Source organism: Vidua macroura, chromosome 7, assembly GCF_024509145.1.
Source record: "Vidua macroura isolate BioBank_ID:100142 chromosome 7, ASM2450914v1, whole genome shotgun sequence".
NCBI classification, from domain to species: Eukaryota; Metazoa; Chordata; class Aves; order Passeriformes; family Viduidae; genus Vidua; species Vidua macroura.
In genome coordinates this window covers 30481941-30507469 of record NC_071577.1, presented here as the reverse complement: position 1 = coordinate 30507469, position 25529 = coordinate 30481941, and the positions used below count along the sequence as shown (strand labels likewise).

At 40.0% G+C, this 25529-nt stretch overlaps 1 protein-coding gene across 2 annotated transcripts in view; it reads left to right on the top strand.

Annotated features, from left to right (window-relative positions):
- Positions 1-25529, top strand: part of MYLK (myosin light chain kinase) — a 197797-nt gene that overhangs the window by 89426 nt on the left and 82842 nt on the right. For both annotated transcript variants that reach the window (XM_053982447.1, XM_053982448.1), the window contains 4 exons: positions 37-599; positions 2215-2418; positions 3481-3615; positions 9732-9884. In XM_053982447.1, coding sequence (XP_053838422.1) covers positions 37-599; positions 2215-2418; positions 3481-3615; positions 9732-9884 — 1055 coding nt within the window. The remainder of the gene's footprint in view (positions 1-36; positions 600-2214; positions 2419-3480; positions 3616-9731; positions 9885-25529) is intronic.

Below are 25529 nucleotides of genomic sequence, written 5' to 3'. Positions count from 1 at the left end.
GTGTCATCTATCTCCAAACTTCTCATTTTCCTTCAGCATGCCACCAAAACCAGCCACACTTGCTGTTAAAGCTGTTGACAATTCAGAATTCAAACAGGCAACAAGCAATGGGATTGCTAAAGAGCTGAAATCCAGCGGCACAGAACTCATGGCTGAAACCAAAGACAGGGTGCCAGCAAAGAAAGAGTCCTTTTACATCACCAGAGAAGCCAAAGAAAGTAAGCAAGGACAGCACCAAGAAACCAACACAGAACATAAAGAAGGAAAGAAGGGACCTCAGGTCTTGCAGAAAACTTCAAGCACCATCACACTACAATCTGTCAAACTGCAACCAGAACCAAAGGCAGAATCCCAGGCCCCTTCCATCAGACAGGGTGAAAACAGGAAAAGGGGTGTGCAGCTCCTGATGTCAGCTCAACAAACTCCACCTCCTACAGGGCACGTCAGTCCCAGGACTAGAGAAGCAGAAAACAGGTCTGGAGCTCAGGGGGCTGTAATGGAGGAGAAGAGGGAGCCCCTGGGAATTCCCCCTCAGTTTGAGATCCATCCGCAGAGCCTGGAAGCATCAGAAGGCCAGGAGATTAAATTCAAGAGCAAAGGTAAAGGGATGAAAATTATTGGAGCCCCTGGGTTTAGTCAGAAAGGGTTTCCTTTTCGATGGGTAGAAGTGGAAAGCAATTCCTGCTTCTTTGAAAGTTGCTCTCCTCCTAAAGCCTTTTGGAAACAGATGCAGAATCCAGTGCTGTTTCCACAACACTTAGTGAAATTTTCAAACCAACCTATGCCATAGTGTCCATTTCCTCTCTCATCTGGGGTTTCCCCAGATGTAACCAATGCTGCTTCTTCTAGGAGGTAGCTTTAGACCCTCTTATATGAGGGTACAAGAGAGAAACTGGATGGCACACTTTTCCAGAACTGTAATTAGTGACACTGCCCTTGAGCCAAAAAAAATCAGAGGAGAAAACACAATCAGTCACTTCATGTCCCTAGTGGCATCTATTTTTAATGTCTCATATTTGGTCAGCATGATCTCAGTGCTTCCTAACAGCTGAAATGATAAAGTAAGAATTAGAAGGGAGGTTTAGGGTTTGCTCCACAGAATATGAATGGGTTTTAACCTCTTAGAAGAGTAATGAGAGTTGCATTTTGCTGAATCTGGGTAGTAGATTTGGAACACTTCTCTTTTTTTTTTTTTAATTGCAATTTGAAAAAATAATCTGGAAGCATTTTTCTGCTTTTTTTAAAATAACATTTACACTTCAAAGTGTTCACAGAAATGAGAAAGAAATTGTTTTTCTTTTCTTTTCAATTTCATTTCTTGATGAGCCTTGCCCCATGAGTACAGAATATAATTTCTATCACAAGTCCAGAGCGTTTGGAGTGGAGAAAAGATTCCAAAGATACTGGCACATTATGAACATTTTATTTTTCAGGTATATTACTAAGAACATGAATTGTTTTCTGTCAGAGTATTTCACACACTTTGAAACCTTTAACTAATTCATGACCCTGTTTGATGGGGAAACACTGCCCCTATGACAGATAAACAGGGAAGTTTTCACTGAAGCCAGTGAATGCCTTTTTGTTTGGCTTTGGACCCAAAGCACAAACTCTTACATGGAAGGCAGGGTGTCTGCAGGGAAATCACAGTGGGACGTCCCTAATGCACTTTAATAAGTAATCCAAGAAACTCTCCTGGGAATCCTCTCTGCAGATGGTGACCAGGGTTGCTTTCACTGGCCCTTCTCCCTGCTCATGCAGCCTCACCTCAGGCAGGCCCAGGACTGTATCAAGGTGACTTTTGAGTATCTCCAGGGCAGGGAAAGTCCACAACCTCTCTGGGCAACCTGTGCCAGTGCTGAGTAAAGAAGGGTTTGTGTTTGAACAGAACCTTCTCTGTTTCAGTTTCATATCCATTTTGTCTGTGACTTTTAGAACAACAGTTTTCAGCCAGAAACTTTTTTTCAGATATGGTTTTACATGTTACCAAGAATTTGTTATTTTAAGAGATGAACTGGCCAAGAAGTTTTAGAAGATCAGAAATATCAAACTTTCTGACAACAGTTTTGTCTATTGCCCATTAAGTTTTATAGAATTATGTATGGGTAAAGTGTACCAAATTTATACTAAAATAAATAGTACTAAATAAATATATACTAAGTAATAATAATTATGAATACCTATTCATAAAAATCCAAATGTCTTATTGTCCAGTTTCAGGGAAGCCAAAACCAGATGTGGAGTGGTGCAAAGAAGGCCGACCTATTAAAGCTGGAGAAGATGTCCAAATATATGAGGAAGATGGAAATCATTGCCTATGGATAAAGAAAGCCTACTTGAGGGACAGTGGATCTTATAGCTGTACAGCGGTCAACCCCAAAGGCCAGACTTCCACCAGCTGGTTGTTAACTGTCAGAAGTAAGTTCTTGTGAGCCCATTTGCACTTCAGAAACTGTGGCTGGGCTTTTTTAAGATGGTGGTTAATACATAATTTTTATTTGACTTCTCAGTGCAGGTTAATTCTGATTCCTACCTCTGTGAATAAAGTGGTGTGTGAGAGCTGGCAAGCCACTTTCTGCATCAGTTTCCCTTCTGACATATTGTGGGTTTTGTTGTTTGTACAGCTAAAACCATCTCAATACATGGTTTGCACACAGGGAGGCCTATTCTCTACTCAGGTTTCCTGTTCATGCTTGTATTTAATACAGCCTGTCAGTGGGTTTATTGTTGTTCTGCATTTAGTTTTTCTGAAGTTGCTTAGCATTTCTGCACCCCAAATTTGAAATGTTTTTTGAGTACAAACCAATTCTGTGCAGTGGAGTGAATAAGAAGAAAGGGGAAGGAATGAGAATTATTATTTGCTAAATTCAAGAACATGTCCCAGTAACAAATTATTTTAAGCTTGCCAGCAGTGTCTTACTGATCTGATTGAAATTTTTGTTGGGTCTAGCAAATCCTGTCCTCAGTTTTCCTAATGTTTTCGCCTGGTTTTAAGTTTTGTTCTGGATCCATGTTCATGCAATTTTTCTCTATTTACTGTGCCTGAAGTTAAACCAGGATACCCAAGATAATTTCTTTCTGTCTCATGAGAGACCTATAAACTGCATCCTTAAGCCACACTGTTTCTCACTGGGAGAGGGACTGGGAGAAGACAGACAAGAGGAGAGAATTGTCCATCCTCTTCTTTGTGCTGAGCTCTCTGCTAATATGCTAGTGATGGGCTGCAAATGATGGATTCTGGCGTAGGAAATCACCACCTAAAACAGAGCTTGAAGCCCAGCAATGCCTGCCTAGGAGATGAGAGAAGAATCCCTTCTTTATACCAGTCTGCTGCTCAAAATGTTTTCTATCCCCCAATAAAACATTTCACCATGGCTAGCCCAGCCACGTCATCTAAGCATACTTAGAAAAAGGCTCTAAGTGGTAAAGCTAATTTCATCAATTTCAGTTAAAGGAACTGTTTTCATTTTGCTTTTCAAGGGCCTAAAGTTGAAGAGGTTGCTCCGTGCTTTTCCAGTGTCTTGAAAGGATGCACTGTGAGTGAAGGGCAAGACTTTGTGCTGCAGTGCTCTGTGGGAGGGGTCCCTGTGCCCCACATCACATGGCTTCTCAATGGTAAGGAATCCCCTGCTCTGCAACACCTGCATGAACGCACTGACGCCCCAAAGTGCGCTAAATCACCCAAATACAGCCCGCTGGGACACTTGAGGAAAACCCTTTACAGGAGCACCGAGCGCACGGAAGGCGCTGCGAACAGGGGCTGTGCGGCCGCAGTTCTGCAAAGCGTCCAGCAGGGGGCGCTGGCGGCACGGCTGTGCCAGGTCAGATACCTGGGCTGTGCCACACGGCTGTGCCAGGTGAGTTACCTGGGCTGTGCCACACGGCTGTGCCAGGTCAGATACCTGGGCTGTGTCACACGGCTGTGCCAGGTGAGCTACCTGGGCTGTGCCACACAGCTGTGCCAGGTGAGTTACCTGGGCTGTGTCACACAGCTGTGCCAGGTGAGTTACCTGGGCTGTGTCACACAGCTGTGCTGCTGCTGCTGGTGGTGACATCCCTGTGCCAGGTCAGATACCTGGGCTGTGTCACACAGCTGTGCTGCTGCTGCTGCTGGTGACATCCCTGTGCCAGGTCAGTTACCTGGGCTGTGCCACACAGCCCTTGCAGCGCAGTGACAAGGCTGTGCTGCTGCTGCTCTGTGCTGAATCCTGTGCTGCCCCCCTGCCTTTGGCAGGAGCTTCTGTTCCAAGCCTAACAGGTTGGCATCATGACCCTGCAGAGACAGTAAGCTCTAAGCAAAGTATCACAGAATAACAAAATATTCTGTGGTGGAAGTCCAACTCTTACATGAACGGCCCATACAGGGATCAAACGTGCGACCTTGGCATTATTAGCATCACAATCAGACCAGCTGAAAACAAAATGCACAATTCCAGCTGTACAATGCAAACAACCTTAAGGTGGATATAGGAAAGCAAGTGATCATTTAAACATCATTAATTTTTCAATATATGTGTTTATGCTTTTCAGTCTGAGTATTTCACTCTTTAAGGTAGGGAGGAGACCAATGCCTGATTCCACCCTTCAATCAGCTGGGTAGGTCCTAATTAGTGTTAGCAGCTCTGTTCCTAGAGCTTGAAATCAAAGCTCTTCTGGTTTCTTCTCAACTAGAATATGTTCCTCAACATTCTAGCATTTGCCTAAATCTGACTAAAATAAATAAAATATTTTTCACTTTTATCAGACTGTATAATCTCCTACCATGCACTGATTACACAGCTGAATAGTCAAGTTTCCTTAACTGCCTCCTAATATCAGAGTTAGACCCAAACATCCCTGTTTTGCTTCGATTCCAAATTATTTCAGTGTTCCAGGCACTACATGCTTTGGCTAAGAACTCTTTCCATTAAAAGCCAAATCTGTAAAACATTAGAAAGATTTATTAAGCCTTACTCTTGATCACCTCTTTTACTCCTGAAGTGCAATTGATATTTTTTTTCAGACTCTCCAAGACTATCTATCTTTGTATGTGTGTGTGTGTGGTTATAAACAAAGAGTAGCATACTTTGTCATAAAGATGTTTGGTCCAGGATTATTTTAAAATTAATTATTTGCACATGATCTCTGTTTTCCTTTAGCTATTCAGAGTAAATGGACTAACTGAAAAAGGTGGCAGGGCAAATGAATTGCGACCTTGAGATTGGTATGTTCCCACAGCCTGGGCTGTTCCTCTTCCCAATAACTCCATGTCCAGAACAGAAAGGCCAGGGCTTTATTTACACCACAAAATATGTGAGTAAAGGTTCTGACACTCTCCCATTGGACATCATTTGTTTCTCTGTCTGAAGGCTATGCTGAAATTCCTTCTTTACAGATGTGAGTAGAATCTCTGTTTGGCTGGTCAAGAATTTTCCTGCAGCTCAGGAGCAACTCTGAGTCAGTCATTTCATGTTCATATTCCAAGGTACCCTTGCTCTTAGTGCTCCCTTAGACATTGACTGATGTATTTACATTCAGTTACCTTCACATACAGAGCATCTTCCTGTCTCAGATGACTGACTTTGGGTTGATTTTCAAATGACTTACAGCTCATCAGGCACAGATATATGGTCTCCATTTATGTAGCTGTGTTCTACTCAGAACACTGTTGCCTCCTGAAAAACAAAGCCTAGAGATAAATAAGCCACATGTTTCTGTGATGCACTGTGCCCCCCTGCCTTTTTTCAGGTCGTTTATTTTATACTGATCTTTCTTCTCGCTGAATTCACGTCTGCTCCTGTTCGGGTGTAATTGTAATCATGTTTACATTGCATCCAAGCTTCTGACTGCAGTTGGCTCAATATCACAATGTAGGTGGGGTTTTTTGTTTGTTAGCTGGATTTCAAGCCATTAAGATTCTGTGAGAGTCAGTGCATTTACGCTGCTCTTAAATCAAAAGACAGTGATGAGTCTGCGTAACAGAAGCACAAGAAACTCTCGTAATAATAAAAATTAGGCACATCATATATTACTCTGAAGACACAGGCACATGACTTTCATTCCAGGCTGCTGAAACATTTCACTGTAGTTTAATGCTTTTCTGTCTTGCGTAGGACTGTGAGATGTAACTGTTTATATACCATTTTGATACAAACGTGAAAGGATTATAAACAGTTGTTTAATGTTGATCATTCCATGTACACTCCTAGGATTATTATTTTACTTAAGGATCAAACTGGCTGTTGTGATATCCACTTGAATGCAAACATTTCCTTCCTGTCTACCACCAAGCTAGATACTACAAACTCCTCATATTTATATCCCTGATCAAATAAAGGAGAAAGCTGTGAAATATTACTCCAAGCAGACATAACAGTGCTTTTGGCAAAATGACATGGTAGAGTCTTTCATCGTCTGGCCACATGAAGAAAACAGTATATTCACAGTATATAATTGGAGGCAGGCAGACCAATTCTGTTTTTAAAAAAAAGGTGTGTTAGCATCTGCTCTCCCTGTCTGCCATATAAAGCTTTTTATATTCACAAGTGAACTCTACTAGGACAGAGGATAAAGCAATATGCTGTGAGCAATCCCACTACTGTTCAAAATACAGCACTTTTGCAGAACTCCACAGAAATAAAATCACATGGAACAGGATGTGTGAAGTTCACTAGAAAATACCGAATTCAAGTTGTCTTCTAAACAAACCAGAATTAATTTGAACAGAATAGTGGGGAAAGAATGTACATCTTGGTGAAATAATGAATGCAAAGACCAAGTTATCAATTGTAACAAACAGGAATAGAAGGCTGCTTTGAAAAAAACAAGAAGGCAACAACAGAACCTGCTCCCTTCCAGGCTGGTCATCCCTGGACACTGAACAGGCTGCATGGTGCCCAGTCTGCCTTCCCCCATTTCCAAGGAATCCACACCACCTGAGAACTGAAAGCCTTGCAACAGCTTGTACAATGTTACATCCAAGTACTACTTTAGATACCATGTACCAGCTGTGACTACATACCAATTCAAAATATTTTCCAAGCATTAGACAGGTTGACCTCTCCTTCAGGTCAAGTGAGACAAAAAATAGATGATGTATACTCTGCATTGTCTGTAATTACTACTTACCATCTGTAAGGATGAGTAGTTTTTCCATATTCATAGAGAGTGCACAAATAAGAGCTACCTGACTGAACTCTGAGTTTCATCTGAGCTCTTGCTCTTCTCTGCAAATCTACCATTAAAGCTTTTTTCCCAACTTTTTCAAGATGGTTCTTTTCTCCTTTTGTTCTTCCTCTACATTTTATTTGAGTTTTTTTCTGAACTTTCCCTGAAAGTAAAATTCCTGTGTTTTAGTTCTGGCCTCACCAAAGCCTTACAAATAACTTTTTGGGTGTGCTCTCGGTGACAATACTTCAGTGTGTAACTCCAATTTACGTTATCTTTTTAAAATACTTTCTAGTTAACTTCTTGTTCAATTGCAGGAATAAGGAGTGTATGATTGTTTTAAGTAACTTTTTATTCACATTGCTTTCTGTGTGGGTTTTCTTTCTTCTTAAGTTTAATTGAACCTCTTTCTGCTGAATTTAAGAACAATATGACCATGACTTTAGCATAACAATTCTCTGAGTAGTGTTTGGTTTTAGGATAGCTTTGTGATTTGTCCAGAAAGCTTTTAATAAATGGGCCAGGGGAAAATTTCCTTTCTTCAGGCATAACATGCCAAAAGAAAGGTATTTTTTGTTATTGTTCCTGCTGCCAAGCTGTCCTGGAGATTTAATTGTTCTGCCTCTGGAGAAGGGAACATTTCACTACTGGGAGAGTTGTTTTTATTACATCAAAATATAAAATAATGTGGACGTAACTTAGAATCTTGCTGCAGGTTATTCCTAAGGGCTTATGCGCTTGTGTTCTTTTCTGGAGTCTAATGAAAAGGCTGTTTTGTAAGTGAATTCACTATTTTTTGAATAATGCTAAAAAGTAGCCAGTTTTGTTGGGAGCTGAAGTGAAAAAGAGCCCTGGCAAAATTTGAGGATATGGTAAAGGAGTCCACATTTTGCTTTTCCATGCAGAACACTTACCCTATTCGTCTGGTTACCTACAACAGAAATATAAAGGCTGATTTTCATGGTGCAGCTTTTATCCTGGGTGTGTTTCTGATATGGCATCATAGCATCATTTGTCACCACTAACAGTTTCAATGTCAAAATGCCAGGCAAGGACCCTGTCAGGTGAGACATTCTGACTAGGAAGGCAGTCCAGTGCCCCTTGTCCTCTAACAGAAAGCTTTGTCTGCTTGGGCTTTAGCTCAGCCTGTACGTATTTGAATGTAGTGCTATTCCCACATGCAGAAACGCTGTGGTTTAGTGTAATAGTTCCAACAGTCTGTGTGTGACTGAGTGAAAATGAGCTCAGAGGAGCCAATAATAAGAATATGTGACCTGTGACAAAGGTTGGAGAGCTTTCATTCTAAAATTCTTCTGGGTAGTTGATTAAATATTCACCCCAACTTTTCATGCAATAGAAAATTTACTAACTTAACAGATGGCTTATAAGCAAAGGATGAAGATCATCTACCACATTTTATAATATATGCAAGTATTGGATGATGCTGATTTTGGCAGATGTTTGTATTTCAGAATGAAACTGTTTATGCATATAGATAGTGCACAGATAATAACTGCCTTCTGAGTTGGCTTCCTTTAAAAATCAGAGATGAGAGAAAAATCTGTCCCCTCATTTAATTTATCCTGCTCATAGTGCAGATCTGGTTCTTAAAAACCCCAGAGCTGTGTCCTTTAAAATTGTTTTGCAATGAAATAAATTTTGATCCTTTTTGACCCCAAACTCCTGAGCAACAGACATCTTCAGATCAGTCCTGCACAATTTCTCATCCTCTTCTCTTAGATGACCATGATTTCTATTTCCAGCATGATGTTTATGCACAGGTATAAGGCTAGCTTAAGTATTGCATACACTGGGAAAGCAACCAAAGATGAGTCAGTAGTGGAAACTATTTAATATTGGGAAAACAAATTGCAGAAGCATTTCAGAAAGTAAGGCTGAGACTCATGACAGTTCCTGAAACAATAGCAAGACAACTTTAAGCCATCTATACTGATATTTAAGCATTTCAAACCAATTCAAGGAAGCAGTTTCTTAAAATGAACTTCTTTAGTAGTCACATCACCATAAATGAGACTGCACCCTTCTGTTACTGGCCATACAGTAGTGTAGATTGACTGCTTCTGTAAGTCAGCTTCTTGGTTCCATTACAGATTTTACTGTCTCTCTTGGAATGTTTTCCACTACAAAACACCCCTTGGAGGACTTTAAGTGCTTCTCCATGCCCAAGAGATTTTGCACATCTAGCTTTCTCTGCATTTTATCTAGTTTCTGCATTTTATCTAGTTTTCAAATTACAAGGTGGAGACCATGTCTAAAGCAAACACACAGTTCTGGTCTTATCCATCTCAAAGAGAATCCAAAATAACCTTTATCCTTTTGCTGCTACTCAAGGCAGCATGCAGTGAATCTGGTGGTGAGCTTTGTCTGACAACCACGTTGTGCTTTGTGCTGGGGGTGCTGCTGGTTGTAGTCACTAGAGAGCAGTGGCTGTGCACAGAGTGGGATTTGGCTCTGCACTTTCATAGGCTGGCTGGTGTTAGGCATCCAGATTTCACTGAAAGCTGAAGTGCTTTGGAAATTTGTGGCTGATGTATTAAGTCAATTCTTTTCCTTTCTGTCTGCAGACCAGCCAATCCAATATGCCCATTCCACTTTTGAAGACGGAGTTGCAAAACTGACTGTCCAAGATGCCCTACCAGAAGATGATGGAATCTATACTTGTCTGGCTGAAAACAACACAGGACAGGCATCTTGCAGTGCTCAGGTCACAGTCAAAGGTGAATATCTCAGACTATTGTAATTACTACAATCACACAATCTTTTTAAACAGAAATAACTTTGGATCCTTAACAGAGGTGGTTGTAAGTGGATTCCATGTTTTTCCAAGCTTTTGTCAGCTGGGTACCTCTTCTTCCCATTACAGGTATGTGCAACTTAAGTGCTTAAGCACTGTGTAAACTAATAACCACGTTTCAGAAAAAGGAGTTAGTGCTTTGACCTTCCCAAGGGCTTTGTGTACAGAGCAGTGAGGCTGTTCTGGAAAAGGTTTACCAGTGCAAGAAAGGACTGGGACAGCTGAAAGAGAAAAATACCTGCAGTACCACCAATATTAGCCCTCAGAGAATGTTACAGGGAGGAGGCAGATGCTACTCCTTTCTCCTGAAAGGCAGAGCAGAGACCAATGCCAGGGACTACAGTTTTGATAGCAAATGCCAATATTCTTGTTCTGTTACCAGGATTTATCAGATATAATTCTGAACAGGCATCTATCAGCTAACTGATAGATAACTCTAAATAAGTGGAATTTTGGTAATGAAAGTACCAGAAGAACATTGTAGTAAGCAATTGAGGTGACCTGTTGTCTCAGAAATCTGGCAAAGAACTGATTTGACAGAATTGATTTGTTCATGAAAGCCATAATTCTGTACTAGAATGTCAACAAACACATTCTAAAAGACCAGAGTTCAAAATGAAGAGAAGAGGTGACAGAATTCCACTGATAAATTCAACAGTGAGGTAGTATCCATCAATATCATGGTCTTTATTCTTTCAATCTCATCTGGCATCAGTCTATTCAGGTGTTTTGTTTCATGGCCTGGAGATTATCCCCTCCTGCCTCTCCCTCCCTCTACAAGCAAGCCTGTATTTGGTATTTTTCACCTGCAAATGATTTTTTCCCCAAAATTATAAGAGTTTGTCACTGCCTGTCCAACAGACTGCTGAGTGACAGCTGCCAAGGGAACTATTGCTTTTGTTTATGACAAAATAATGCCTTCCCTAAATTTGTAAATTCAGTTTGGTGGCAAAAGTACCCTGATCCCTGGGATGTCAAGATTTGTCTTTGTTCACCAGTGTTCTGGGGTATTTGTCTACAGCTCTTTAGTGCTATGCCTGCACCTATTCTGTATGACAAGGTTAAAATAAAAACAATAAATAAAAAAAGTCATCTGGTAAACCTATGAGTTAATTTCTTGATCACCAAATTGGAAATATAGTCATCCCCTCTCCACCCTCCCATCCTGAAAAATGACATGAAGTAAGAAAACATCAATTTAAAATAAATCTGAAATGAATCTTTTCTCAAAGTTATCATTTATGATTTCTCTCATGCATTTCAACTGCATTAGCTAAAGGCCAGTGAAGAGTGGTCCACCTCAAGGAAGCTGTTTTTGACCTGAGGCTTTCTGTTCCTTGACTGGGACTCAGAAACCAAAGGGATGGTCCCCTCTTACAGAACATTTCTGAGTTATTTTAGGGCTGACAGGCAATGCTAACGTGGGAGCCTTTCCCTGGGCTTGTGTGCTCTGCTGAGCTATTTCAGGCCATGGAGTCACTGTTGGATTCCTCTTGCACTTTACAGAGTCTGGGGCTGGAAGGCTGCATTGCCCCCATCATGGGGAGTTAGTTTCTCTCATCTGCATCCCATTCTATTTTCTAGGAGTCATGGTGTAGGGAGGAGGAAGAATAAGAGCAGAATTAAGAACATACATGACAGGCTGTCAAACTACATGTTCAATATTTTTACAGTTTTAGCTATCCTGCCTTCTACCCTAAAACGTGTCCGTGTGGCCATGAGGATTACAGTAACTTTCCCCAAAACTCAGATCAGTGTGGACTTTTCTGCCAAAAATAATAGCAAATTTATAATCTAATTTCCAAATCTCTTATGTGTTTATGTATATTTTTCCATCAGAATCTCTACCAAAAGCTTCTTGCATTAGAGTTCTCTGAGTCTCTGAATGCTGCTACTATGATTTTTCTAAATGCTCAGCCTGTGCAAACAGATTACAACAGAAAATGGTTGTATGTGCAGAAAGGGAGAAAACTTCAAAAATCCTCTCCCGACCAAACACTGATTTTTGATATAAAGTCTGTAAAATTATTCCTGAATTGTACCCCATCCTTACCTAGGTCCTTTTTGTCTCCAAGATGATTTAAGGATGTCAAGTTTGCTGCAGTGCTCAGTTTGTTCATTCATTATTAGAGAAATATTTTCCTTTTGTATGTGAGAAGTAAGCCATATTTAATCTAAGAAGGAATGGATGTTCTTGGCATATCATCAGTATCAGACCAGTCTCAGAATCCAGCTTTTCCTTAACTTGCTTCTGTGGTCCTTGGACACATCTCTGTCTAGGTCTACATTTCACTTCATACTGCCATTTTTGGCTCTGCTATTCTACTGCAGCAAGGATCTCATGAAGGGATGTATGTACTCTGATCACTGGGGAAATTTTACCTGGAGTGAATGGCCTCTCTTAACAGTAAAACTCAATTTTATTTTTCTAAATGAAATTCAGCTCACACATAACTCAGAAAAGTTAGCAGCAAGGATAGTGAATGTCAAACTGTTCAATTCACATCTGAATTGAATAGTACAAGATGATCCTTAACCTACTAGTAGGTTACAGGTGTTATCTAACCACACACCATGTTTTCTAATCAACTTCTGTGCATTCTTTGCCTTTTTGATGGTCTATTACTTTGTTTTTGTGAAAGGAAGTTATTGTAGGAAACATTTTAAAGGTCCTTTGCCCAATAAAGGGTTACTGTTCTAAGTCCAGTTAAATACAAGAATGGGATTTTTTCCAGTAGTTTCAGCATGATTTGCATTGGGCCCTGGATAATTAGCTAAGCTAATTGTGGCATAACTTTCCTTCTAAGTCATCAGTCTCAGATTCATTTATGGTTGTCTTTTTCTTCCTTATTATTAAGCAGGGTAAATTCTGTCTAGCACTGGGCAGCCTCAGTATTACTCCTTTTTTTTTTTTGTATGGAAAACAGTGAAGGTACCTTAGTTGTTTGTAGGAGGATTTTGGCACTGTATCAAAAAAAAGTCCCACATTTCATATGGATGCGATTTATATTGAAATGCAATGGTTTTAAAAAATTCAAATTCATCAGTCTTCTGCTTATTTAAAGTGAGAAATTACCATATTCAGATCACTTCAGATCTCTCTACTTAAGTAAGTGATCTGAAGGCTGAGAAAATTGGGGTAGATCCATTAGGTAGTGGAGAAACTAAGTTAATCAAGGTGAAGCTGATTTTGGCCTTGGAAAGGACTAAGCAGACAAGGTGAGCCCTGACAGCTGTCCTCCCTCTGTCAGCAATTTCTCAAAGCTGACACACAGGTAGAGAGGAACTACAGAGACTGAGCAGAAAAAACAGCTTAACAAATGTCTTCACCACGAGAATTATTTCTAACTGAACCTCCCAGTGAGTGGGGTGCACTGGGTAAAAGTATGTAAGCCTGAGAGGTGAGAAACATGGTTCAGTGTTATTCAAACAATTATAGCTATTCCTGAACTGGTACCATTTGCTACTAAATGTAGGATGATTTTTTTATTATGCATTGTTTTCTACACACAGGAAAATCAAAATTTGGGAGGCTTTGGGGCTGATGCACATTTTATTTTTAAAGTTTTTAAACAACATGTACATAACTGATTTGTTCCTGTTATTGTATGTCCAAGCTCTTGTATTTGGTGTTCATATTTTCACATTTCATATTACAATTTTCTTATTGTTCTATGATATGAAAATAGGTATACAAGCCATTTTGAAATACACCAGGCATCCTACTTAAAAAACAAGCAAACTAACCAGCTCAACACGAAAATCCAGGGTACATTTAGGTCACCTGAAATATATGGTGATTATACACTGAAGGGGATTGCAGATACTCAGGTTTATTTATGAATTTATTAATCAGGCTATGAATAAATTATAAAGTTATTTATTATAAATTTATTTATAATTTTTAATAAGGGTGATTGAATAGTTTAATCAGTTTTTGATGAATAGGAAACTGAGGTGAGGAAAAGTTAATTTACTCTGGATGTATATGTGTAGTGAGTTGGTGTTACAGTTTTGCTGAGGCTGTGACAATCAGAGTATAAAAGCAAGACAGATGGAGGTGGTAACTGGTATGGTTGGAAGGCAAGGCCAGCTCCCAGGAATGGTGACAGTTCTTCAGGTCTGCCTCATTCCTGAGATAAGCCCTCTTATATGTGGTTGTCTGACAGTTAACTAATCACTGACAAGGAGTTATAGATCAGGTCCACCTGTACAAAAAATGTGTCAAAGGGATATTTAATTACCTGACATTCACACCAGTGCCTGGGTGTGCTACACATGATTATGGACTGCAGGGAGAGTGGGAAGAGTGTGGGCTCTGTTGTGCCAAACCACATCAATACTGCATGTGGGAAGCTTCTTTTATTTTGCAAACAGACTCTGCACATCAGAGGGGTAGGTGATTGCCTGGCCCAGTTTTCTCTAGGTATGGTATCAAGCTAGAGCACTTGCTGGGACTCCTAGGAGAATGTCCTCTGCCTTGCAGCTCTGCAGTAAATGACAAACAAAATACCTGACCCACTGCACACTCCTGGAGATGTCTGCAGCCTCCCTGCCCCAGGCAGCAGCACTGGCTCTTTCTAAGATGGAGCACATGAGGTGTGGGCAGTGAGAGCAGCAGGGCAGGCTGGCAGCCACGGTGTTTCTGTGGGCTCTAATGCCCTGCAGCCACACATTCCTGCTAATGCTTGTTTTCTGCACACTGCTGGTTTTTGTTTGTTTCTTTCTTTTCTAATACAGGCCTAATACTAAGCAAACACTATTCAGCAGATAGTGCTGCTCCTGCTTATTAGCTCTTGACCTCATTTCTCTTTCCCTGCCAGCAGTGCATTTGCCTGGACTTAATCTGTTCCCCTTTCTCCCCCACCACTTTCTGTTCATGCTTTTTTTTTCCCAGTGCAGCCTCCCCAGCATAAGTGTCTATGTTGGGAAGGCTGTAGCCCTTCCAAGCCGATTACTGTAGTCATTCATTGCTCACTGGACGAGCAGATTAAAGCCACCTGAAAGCCGGCCACAGTCCCTGCTGCAACCAGTTTATCAGAGCAGCAAAGGGAGATGCTGTCTGAAAAACCAGTTTGTTTTGTTCCTGTCACTCTCCCATCTGGTGTGAGTGGGACCATAAAATATAACCAGGTGGAAGAAAACCTCTCAGGTAGGAATCTTTTCCTTCAGTCATGAGAAATGCTCTCTTCAGGTCGTGGGTTGTTTTTCTTTCTGTCTCAGAATGACCCTTCTTAGACATTAATCGTTTAAAGAAGGTTATCACTGCAATAAGCAGCCTCTCTTTGGGAGGCCACAGCTCTTGTTTCTCTGACATCCATATTTCTGATGAAGGTAAGCAAAGAACACGCTTACTTGCCAACACTCTGAAACATTTGTGACAGCTTATCAAAGCCACTGCTTATTTGAAAGCATTTTGCTTTATTTCAAGCATAAGTGACTGAAGATGACTTTACAAAATATGCCAGTCCAGTCCTATTAAGTGTCCAAAAGCATTCCAGACCAGTAGCTGGGTGGGACCACTTGTCTGTGTAAGAATTGGTTTCAGAGCACTAAGTGAAAGGGAGAGGGGTTTTGTTACTGCATTGAAAAGTCAGAGGTAAACTGTCATAAGCATCAAAAAAAAAACCTCTGTTGCAAAACTTCCAAGAGTGCCCCAAAGGTCTCAGTCCTGCACTCTGTATGGTTCATCAATAGATATAACCCTTCTAAGTCTGGGGTTATTTTTTTTTAAATTGCTTTCTTGCAGGATCTCAAGACCAAATGTGGAACAGAATGCCAGCTAGAAACCAAAACTGAAAGGCAAAAGGAAAATATGTGTGAAAGCTCTTAGTGATAGAAGATGTGCCATCAATGTAAAAAATACACTCTAAAGACAGTTTCTTATTATAAATAATTTCCATAAAAAGGGGAACTAAATTTGGATAAAAATGAGGGATGAGTGCATGCAGAATAAGAAAAATTTAAATGCCAGAAATTGCATTAACATTTCTTATAAATGAAATTAAAAGGTGAGATGCTGATAGAAAAAAATAATTTAAAAGACAAGAAAGAAAATAAAAAACTTACCCTTAAATCAACTGTGACACATGTTTAAATACTGTGAGCATTAAATTATTTTGTACTAGAATAACAGAAAACAGATGATTATTATAACAGTAGGGAACAGCCCTGCATTGGTCAAAGGGCAAACTGTCCCAGCTTGGATTGCCAAATTCTATATTGTTCTAAGTTTCAGCTGAAAACTGGAAGTCATCAAAATACATATAAAACCTGTTCACTGAATATATGCCTGCGTAATTTTGAAAGCAGGGGTGTGATGTTACCCCAAAGAATGTTTTCAAGAGCAGCTGCTGTGGATTAGCTAACAGGAACTCCAACAACCATCAAACTACCTCACAGGATTAGCTCAATTTTTAAAACTCTCCAGAAGTTGCCTAAGGGAAGCATCTATCATTCCTTTGCAGCAGAGGAACAGAGCAGAGGGTAGGAACCTTGTATAATAGCTGTGTGCTACTGGAAGTGCTTCTCTGCAGCTTCATTTTAAAGAAGGCTTGACTGTTGGGCCACATACCCAGACTCTGGGTTTTTTTGGTTGGTTTATTTTTTTTTTTTTTCAGAGTAGTGTCTTGGTTCAAAATATTTTTAATATAAATTAATCAAGGAGAGAAAACTAACCACAAGCAATGCCATACTAGAGCTACATTATCTTTTATGGACTTAAATGCCAAACAGGTTTTGCTTTAGAATACCTTTCTAACACCAACTTATACCCAGAAATTCAATGTTGTTGTGTTTTTTTTCTTTTTTCCACTTTGTATTAGTCTAACATCAAATTTTGTTTCTTAGCTCTCAATCTGAGTCTTATTTGTCTTTGAGGGATTCCTTAACAGCATTCTTAGTACAGTGTCCTTTTGATTTCTCTCCCAAGAGAGGAGTTAAACTGTTTTAATATTACCACAGGATAACTAATTTTGTTGCCAGTGTGGATTTGCCAGAGAAGGGAAAGGCTGAAAGGGCTGTAACTCTTTAGATCAGTGGCATCTTCAGGGACACATGTGCTTTATGTGATTGCCTGTTCTTACTGTGCTGCCATTGCATTTCAGCTCATGCACTGCCCAGGTTTTCTCTAATGGAACTGGTATGTCCATACATCACGACTCCCTGCAATGAAATTAAAATCTACCTGGGCAGTCACACAAGAATTGAGACTATACATGTGAATGTGAAATAGAACTGCCTCAGTAGAATGCATATTTTCACTGTGGAGCTGACCTGGCTTGATCTAGTGTATGTGAGGCACCTCTCCTGAAGTTCTCATTGTCAGACTGGTATCTAATGGTGGGGAATTTGTTAGCAGTGGACAGCAGAACTGCCTTATAAATGTATTTGGTAGGTATACAGGCTCTCAGGCCTTCCATGGAGATGCTGTCTGTGACAGTGACAAAAGAGCAATTACTTGATGTAAATAACTTGCAAACAGGGTAAGTCATTAATAAGGCAGACAGTTCTGAAGGCAAAAGCAAACACCACTTTGGCTGCAGAAGCTTCCAGTGAGACTGTCAGGGAGGAATTTGGTCTGCTGACTGCAAAGTGGTCTGCTATGAACCCAGACATCTATTTTGTATCTGACCCCTGCACTCTTCCTGGAGCTTTCTCCTGAGGAGGGGAAGCAGAGAGGGAGGTAGGGAGGTGCAGTTCTCTTCTCTCTGGAATCCAGCAATAGGACTCATGGGATGGTTGAAAGCTGTTGCAGAAGTTCTGGCTGGAAATCAGGAATCATCTATTGAGAGGGTGGTCAAACACTGGAATAGGCCTAGAGAGGTGATCAACACCCCAAGCCTCTCAGGGTTTAAGGGGTATTTGGACAATGTCCCAGACAACAGGCTTTAGCTTTTGGTCTGCTCTGAACTGGTCAGGCAGCTGGACTAGATAATCCTTGTAGACCCCATTCACCTGAGACAGTCTATTCTATTCTGACTGTTCACCCACATCACGATTCTTCCTTGCACCAAAAGGTGCAGCCTTTTGATAGTGGGATTTCTGGGGTGCCATCTCAGTTGCACAGAATCATAGAATATGCTGAGTTGGAAGGGACCCATCAGGATCATCGAGCCCACTCCTGACCCTGCACAGGACACCCCAAGAATCCCACCATGTGCCTGAGAGCCTTGTCCAAATGAGGCTTTAACTCAGGCAGGCTTGGTGCTGTCACCAGCTCCATGGGGAGCCTGTTCCACTGCTCCACTGGAACAATTCAGTTTGTTGCAGAACAAACTGAGCTGGCAAAAGAGGTTAAAAGGCTGACCTGGTGGCATCCTATACAGAGGAAAGACCCTGGAAAGAAGGAGCATACATGGAGCTGCAGGATAGGGCTGGAAGCCTAGCCACGAGTAAAATAAAAATTTCCAGACAAGATAAAGTGGAACTTGGTCTCCTTTGTATATCCCCAACCACTCTGACTGGTACAGGCTTAGGGCATTGTCAGTCTTAGGTTAACAGTTTTTCTGTGTCATGCAAGGGCAGCATACAGACTTTAACTTGTCCCAGCTCTTAAATCTTATCTTCCATTTACAAAAAACAGACTATAACTGCAAAAAAAAAAAAAAAAAAAAAAATGTAAATAACAATTGCTAGGTCATTGAACATGTAGTTCTCATGACCTAAGTTTGCAAAATGCCATACTAACCTGAGATCTTTAATGAAGCAGAAATGTTCCTAGATGTCTCAGGAACATAAAGGCCTGATACATTTTTATGCCCTTATAAATCAAGTTTTGAATTTTCGAAAAACTCGCAGAAAATGTTGTGCCTCAGGCCTGAGGCAAAGACACTTTACAGAAAGACAAATGTGTGTCTTCATATAAATTTTCTGCCTCATAAAATCTCTTAACTTTATAGTTGTTAGCTTAAGATTTAGTAATGGCTGGATTTGTTTACACCAAAAACATTTGAGGATGTGAAACTCTCTTCAAGCTCGAGATCTGTGTGTGAACCCAAGTCTTGTTTTGAGAGGTTTTAGTGGAATCTGGTGCTTCTCTCTCTCTGAGCCTGCTCCCACAGAGCTTTTTGAGTTAAGCATTCTCCTCAGCTCAGTTGAGTTATTAGCCTGTGAGCCAGAATGGTCTTTAAACACCATAAATGGTAAATGTTGCCGAGGCAGCCCTTCCGCACGGCTCGGAGCAGGCATTAGTTGGCAGTCAACCTCACAATGCTGGCAAACAGATCCCTCCAGTATAATTAAAACTCTTGTAAGACTAAACATTGTGAGTTTTTGCAGTGTTCTGAACATAAGGCAGCAAACTCTCTATTCTTTGCATGTCCTTGACTTGTGACCAGTTGTAACCCTGGCCTTGGGCACTGAGCTGCTGCACTGGAGCTGTGTGTAAATGCAGTGCTATAGCTGACCCAGCTTGAGATGGGGGCTAGAAAGGCCAGTCTCCAGAAGTTCCTTCCAAACTCAATTATTGTGTGATTCTGTGCAGTGCTCAGCATGCTGAAGCCCTGATATTTCAACAGGAGATGTCAGCATTCTGCAGCTCACATGAAAATGCCTTCAGTACATCAGGGTAGGCAAATGAACATGAAAATTTCCTAGGCTAGATGATGTCTCTGAGTACAGCCCAGGTAAAACCCAGGTCTAGTCTTTGGAAACCTTCTTAAAGTTTGCATCCTCATATGGATATTCTTCTTCAATTTCAGCAGCAAATCTGGGAATGGCACAGTGCAATTATTGATTCTTTTTTTCCTTCTCTCAAGGATATAGATTTATCTGTGTCTTTTACCTGAGAATATAAATAGTTGGTTCCATAATTGCCATTAAACTGGTACAGGTGTATTGTGCAATTGTCTTGTACTAGGTTAACTGTTCAGTGCAGCATGAATTTTCCCCTTTTCTATTAGATATGCACCTTCACCTCAATAACTCACCATTGCTTATCAATATAAATATGTTTACAAATATGCTCAAATTCTAAGTCCTGATCCACGTCAAGGCTTTACAAAATTCAGGTTTATTTTGGTTTAGACCCACAGCTAACATTAAAACTCCTCTTGCAATAACTTCCAGTCTGCAGATATGCAAGGACTGTTTAAAACCTGAATTGAGAAAATTCAAATAAAAGGAAAGCATTTTTTATCGCCCTAAAATTCTAATAGTACAGGTTAATAAATACTCCAAATTTGTATATAGTCACTGTAGATAGATTATCTTACTATTGATTACACAAATACTGGAACACAGATTAGTAGAAATAGTTTTACATCAAAGATAACATATCTTTTCCCATTGCCATCTGAATATGCCGAGAATCTGTAATTTTCCTAAGAAATTGAAAGAGTTTGAATTCTCCTTAATCTCTATGCATTTAATGCAGTAAGTGGCTTTTTTAAACATAGATTTAAGTGCTTATTAGAGTGCCTTTCTAATAAAAAATGAACCCTTGGGGGTAAGGGAATGTGATGGGAAAAGCCTATATTCCTTTTGCTTTGTAGAAAATATATATGGGTATAAAAAGTAACATTTACATGCTTTGCTTACTATTTCTGGTCTCTCAGGCTGTTTCCCACCGAGTTGTGCATCTTATTACTTACTGTTTCCCAACATTCATGCATATTAAAGCCTGAGGAAAGGCAAAAAACAGGAAACTTGTAAGTGGGATCATTGTGTTGGACTTTTAAATCTATCACCCTGTGTAACACCTTATCAAAAACCTGTTGAGATGACAGAGAGATCACTGTCCACCAGAAAGGCCCCAGCTGGGCTTACACATTGTGCCAAGCTCTGTGCAAAAGTTGTTCTCTGTCAGATGCCTGTCAGAAAATCTTACAATAGCTCTCTTCTGTATTATCTTACACGATTTGACCTGCATGAAACCAACAGCTGTGGTTGTAAAATGGTGGCAGCTTTTGTAAGCTGCAATAAAGTAAACTAGATGCGAGGTCTGAAACAAAGTCATTGAAATGTGCCTGTGTTTTATCAAGCCCATCTATGGGAGCAGTAGGTAGGGCTCTCTGATGTCCCCCATGAACTGCCTCGGCGTGATGCGGGGGGGAGGAAATTGAGTGCAGCAGCAGAAACTGATTGAGGAAAGGAAAGGGACAGAGAAAATTAACTGACAGAGAAATTTTTAGTTACTGTGTGTTGACTCTTACATTCTTTGTTTTCATTACTAGAGATGAACCTACTCCTACATGAGAGCAGTAAGACTTAAGAGTGATGAGGGAGCTATTAAATGGCTATAGGTGATTAGAGAGCATTAACATAATAGACAGAGATCAGATCTCCTCTTTTTCCACATCCAGTTGAATAAGCTTGAGGATGCATAGATACATAATGAAGTCATGCCCTTATGCTAATGTCAAACAAAATTTCCCTTAGGTTCCAGATTTCCTTTCTGGTGCCAGATGTGCCGTATTTTTATTGTCCATAGTTTTGGCAGCAGAAATACCCTGCAGTGTTACGAAAGAGGATGTTGCAGCCAGAAGCAGAGTGACTTGCAGTATCTCAGATGGGAGCTTTGCCTCTGCCTTCTTCCTTTCCTCCTGTCCTTCTGCTTTGGGCTCTGAAGCCAGCGCCCCCTGAGAGCATATGGATCTTGAACCCCAGCAGAGTTTATGTGCTCAAAGGGACTTTGTAGGAATGAGGGAAGGCAAGCACTAATCCTTGCCAGGACTTTCTGTGCAGTTTGTTACTTGTGTCCTGTTTTCAGTTCTGCTTCCCTACTATTTTCCTGATACAGGTCATGGATTTTGTTCCTGATGTATGAAACTAGCAAGCACCTAGCAGTGGCCATGGAATGTGAACTTCTATGGTTGTTGTAAGGGGTTGCCACCCCTTTGCAAAGAGTTTCTAGTTTTTTGTGTATGGTTTTCCTTTCAATATTTTACTGTCAAAATAAAGCCAGGTGTTTTCAAAAGGAAGTAAAATCACACAGTATCTTTTCAACATAAATAGGAATAGGAGTTATTTGCTTAATCTCAAATGATCAGCATTCCATCTTTTCACTCCAAAATCAATTTTATTGCTGTTTTTCCAAACAAGACCTGTAAGGCTAAAATTGAAGTAACCCTTAGGTATATTATATGTAGAGTACTGCTATTACTATGTAAAATTGTGAAATGTTAAAGCATTCATCAGACAAACACTGAGTCACTGCATAGTGCTATCATAAATAAACAACTAAAAGCATTTACAAGCTTTGGAAGAATTTAAAAATAGTTAACATTCAGGCTTTGTAATTTGGCCTCGGCATGATTGTATCAGTCCCTTCTGAGAAAATGCAACATTTTAGACTAAATAACAGAATTAAAATGGACTGTGTTGTCTTGTGTAAAACATCTGTGAGAAACTAAAGTTGTCCGTAGGTAATTTCAATTTTTTCCAACTCTAGAAGTCCATAACATCAAATTCTAAGTAAAGGAAGAAAGATTATATTAAATGAGCCTCTATGGTTTCTTAATGAAATAGCATTTATGGGTTTGAACTAAAGTTTTTTTTAATTGTTTCTGCTACATCAAGAAATATTTGATGATTTTTGTGATATTCTGATTAAATTATTGGTACAAAATGCTACTGATTAACATATACACTTCTAAACAACTATAGCATAAGATTTGCGATCCCCTTTAAAGCTATGTATTTTTAGAGTAGAGGGAAAGCTTTTGTTTTGAAGAAACTGTTCAAGTTGCCATGAAATCAGACTTATTAGCCATATATTTGCTGTATCCTTGATGACACACGTTTGGGTAAGAATACTGGTTGTTTTAGCCATGAGAGCTTCTAATTTTTGAGCTCTTATGTACAACAGATTTTTCTACCTGTTGGTAAAGAAATGTCTTCACTTGCCCTGTGCTCCAAAGAACAGCAGCAATACAAAGTGAGATGCTTTTACTCCTGCCTTACAACAGGAATTGAAAAATCAGGTTCTTCAGGGACTAAAGGACTAATCTTCAAGGACTAAATCAAAGTGTATATGCATTTTTATATGGTACATTTACAAGGATAGGAGTGTTTTCTGAAAGCTGCTTTTCTTTTCTGTCCCAGGACTAAGCCTTGAGTTTTCATTATTTCAGATGTAATGATCCATCTTAATGTTCTTCATGACTACACTCATTCCCTCCAATGAAATAGCTCTTCAGTCTCTCCAGTAACTTTTCTTGTACTCAAGCTCTATTCTTTAAAGTTTTTTACTACTCACATCCCACAGACTTCTATTTTTTTTATACTTTCCATCCTAAGTTTCTGTTTAAGCACAGAATTGGTCTTCACCCAGGAGGTCAGCAAAAACCTATGCAGTGCTTAAATTTAGTGTAAACACTATTATTTTTTTAAGATTTGTGCAGTGGTGAGGCAGGTTCTGAGGACCCCCTTCATTTCAATTTGAAAGCTTCCCTTACAAAGAGTGAGCACTGGTCAGTAGCAATGGTGAGTTGATTTTCATCCTTTCAGTCCTACAGTTTGCTCTTTTTGGAGCAGATGCCTGCACCTGCAGTAAATCTTGATGTCCAATCTCATACCAGTGGGTCTCCTCACTACCATAGGATACATCTGCCTGAGATAACTTAAAAAATTGAGGCCTAAATTTTTTGGGTTTGTGATTCATATATGCAATTATTGTGAATTATTTGCTTGCTTCCATGTAATGTTTACACAGCTCTGTGCAAGAAGGTGGTTTTATTCCAGTACATGAATCTTTTCTGTCTGCAGCACGTGTTTTGGAGGAGTTAGCATTGCTGAAAAATTCCTTATGGGAAATGATTCTGCTCTGCTTATTCTGTCATTGCTCACACATTTCTTTTTAATAAGCTGAAGCTGTTATACTGTATTGTCTTCCTTGATTATAAAAATCCATTTAATAAGACAGCATGTAGAAGGCATGTGAGTCCAACAGAGCAAAGAGCCAGTTGTGAGAGATGTGGAGTGCTGCTAGGACTTAATTCTGTTTGTATCAGGGCTTTGGGAGAATTGCTGCTAGAACCACTATGAGCAAATTTGTTTCCTGGTCACTATCAAATTTCCTGGGAGTTGGTTCTGGATTTTTTTTGTTACCTGTCCTCTGAAGACTTGAACTTTTCTCATCAGACAAAAGATCTGTTTCTTTGTTGGTCTAGAGCCACATCTCTGCTTTTATTTTTCTTTCCCTGCTTTCCTCTTCTTGTGTATCTGCCTTCCAGATTTGCAGGGTTATTGGTTATTTCAAAAAATGATAACAAGAACATTTTTTTAAACATACTTTTCATTCATGTTTTTTTTCCTATGCCTTTTCCTGTCTTACTATTTTATTGGGTTTTTTTTCCTTTTCTTCCTTTGTCTTCTTTTCTTTTTTTTTTTTCTTTTTTTTTTTTTCATTATGTGGATTTCTTCTTTCCCCCACATTTTGTGAGACAAAGTTTCCTTTTGAGGGACAAAGGGATTTCCTGCAAGGCATTAGAGCAGTGAAGGTGCACGTGCGCAGCACTTGTTTGAAGCTGTTTCTCTGAGTGACCATTACAAACCAGAGGGCTATGGTGAACCACAGGAGTTTATTTCTCTAGATGAGTTTCCCCTAACGTCTTGGCTATTTTCTGTACAGCATTCGCCACTTCCAAGCAGGTGCTGTGGGATGCCCTAGGACTGATCAGTGTGGTCTGATGGTGAATCAGGCACTTCAGAGTTGTGCTTCCATAGCACCAGTCCAAATGGGTCTCACTCAGGTCCCATATTTCCATTCTCACATGCATCAATGTCTCCCTGCTTAGTGCCAAGAAAAGTCCTGCAGCGTGAGCCAGTGAGACAAGATTTTGGCTAGATAAAGCTTTGCTAGAGAAGAGGAAAAGCTTCCCCTCCAGGCTGCCTCCGAATTTATGTTGAGTTCAAATTACCCCAGTACAAACTTAATTTTTAACCTCCAGGAGGTTCAGTGGGCTTTCTCAGTGAGTTGCTGTCTTTTTTTTCCTAATCGCCAATTTTATGAATTGTGGTTTTTCTCCAGCCTGGCACTTTCTGTTGCTGCAATACTATTTTGGATGTGCTTGATATTCCTTTGAAATTTTTGAAGGTAGGGATAAGCAAAATAAAAATATTTTCACATGTGGATAGAACATAGGGGTTGCAGTTTTAAAGGCAAGACAAAAGAGGTCTGAACACAAGCTAAACCAAACAAAAAGTGTATCCAAGGGACTGATAAACATTTATGACTTTTTACATTTGGTCATGATCACTGCTTGGGCTTCAGAAGTGCCTTTGCTCAGGTTTTTAGAGCAGGAGTAGACTTCCTGGTCTGCTGTACCACATAGATCACAGTCAAATGGTCTTGTTTCATAGACTCTGAATGGCTGTGGCTACTGGAAGCAACATATCACAAATAGACTTAAGAGTAAATTATTTAAATCTAAATTCCCTCAGCATTTGATTGCACAGCCTCAAAAAAAATTTAAAAGCCTTAATCCAACAGTGTGTTTTGTGGTATATATTGATAACCTCAGGTTTCAGTCTTTCCCATCATCAATCAACTGCCAAAGTCAAGTACAGGAGAGGAATGTGTTGAACGCAAACCTACTGGATATTGATCATCTAACAATCTAAATGG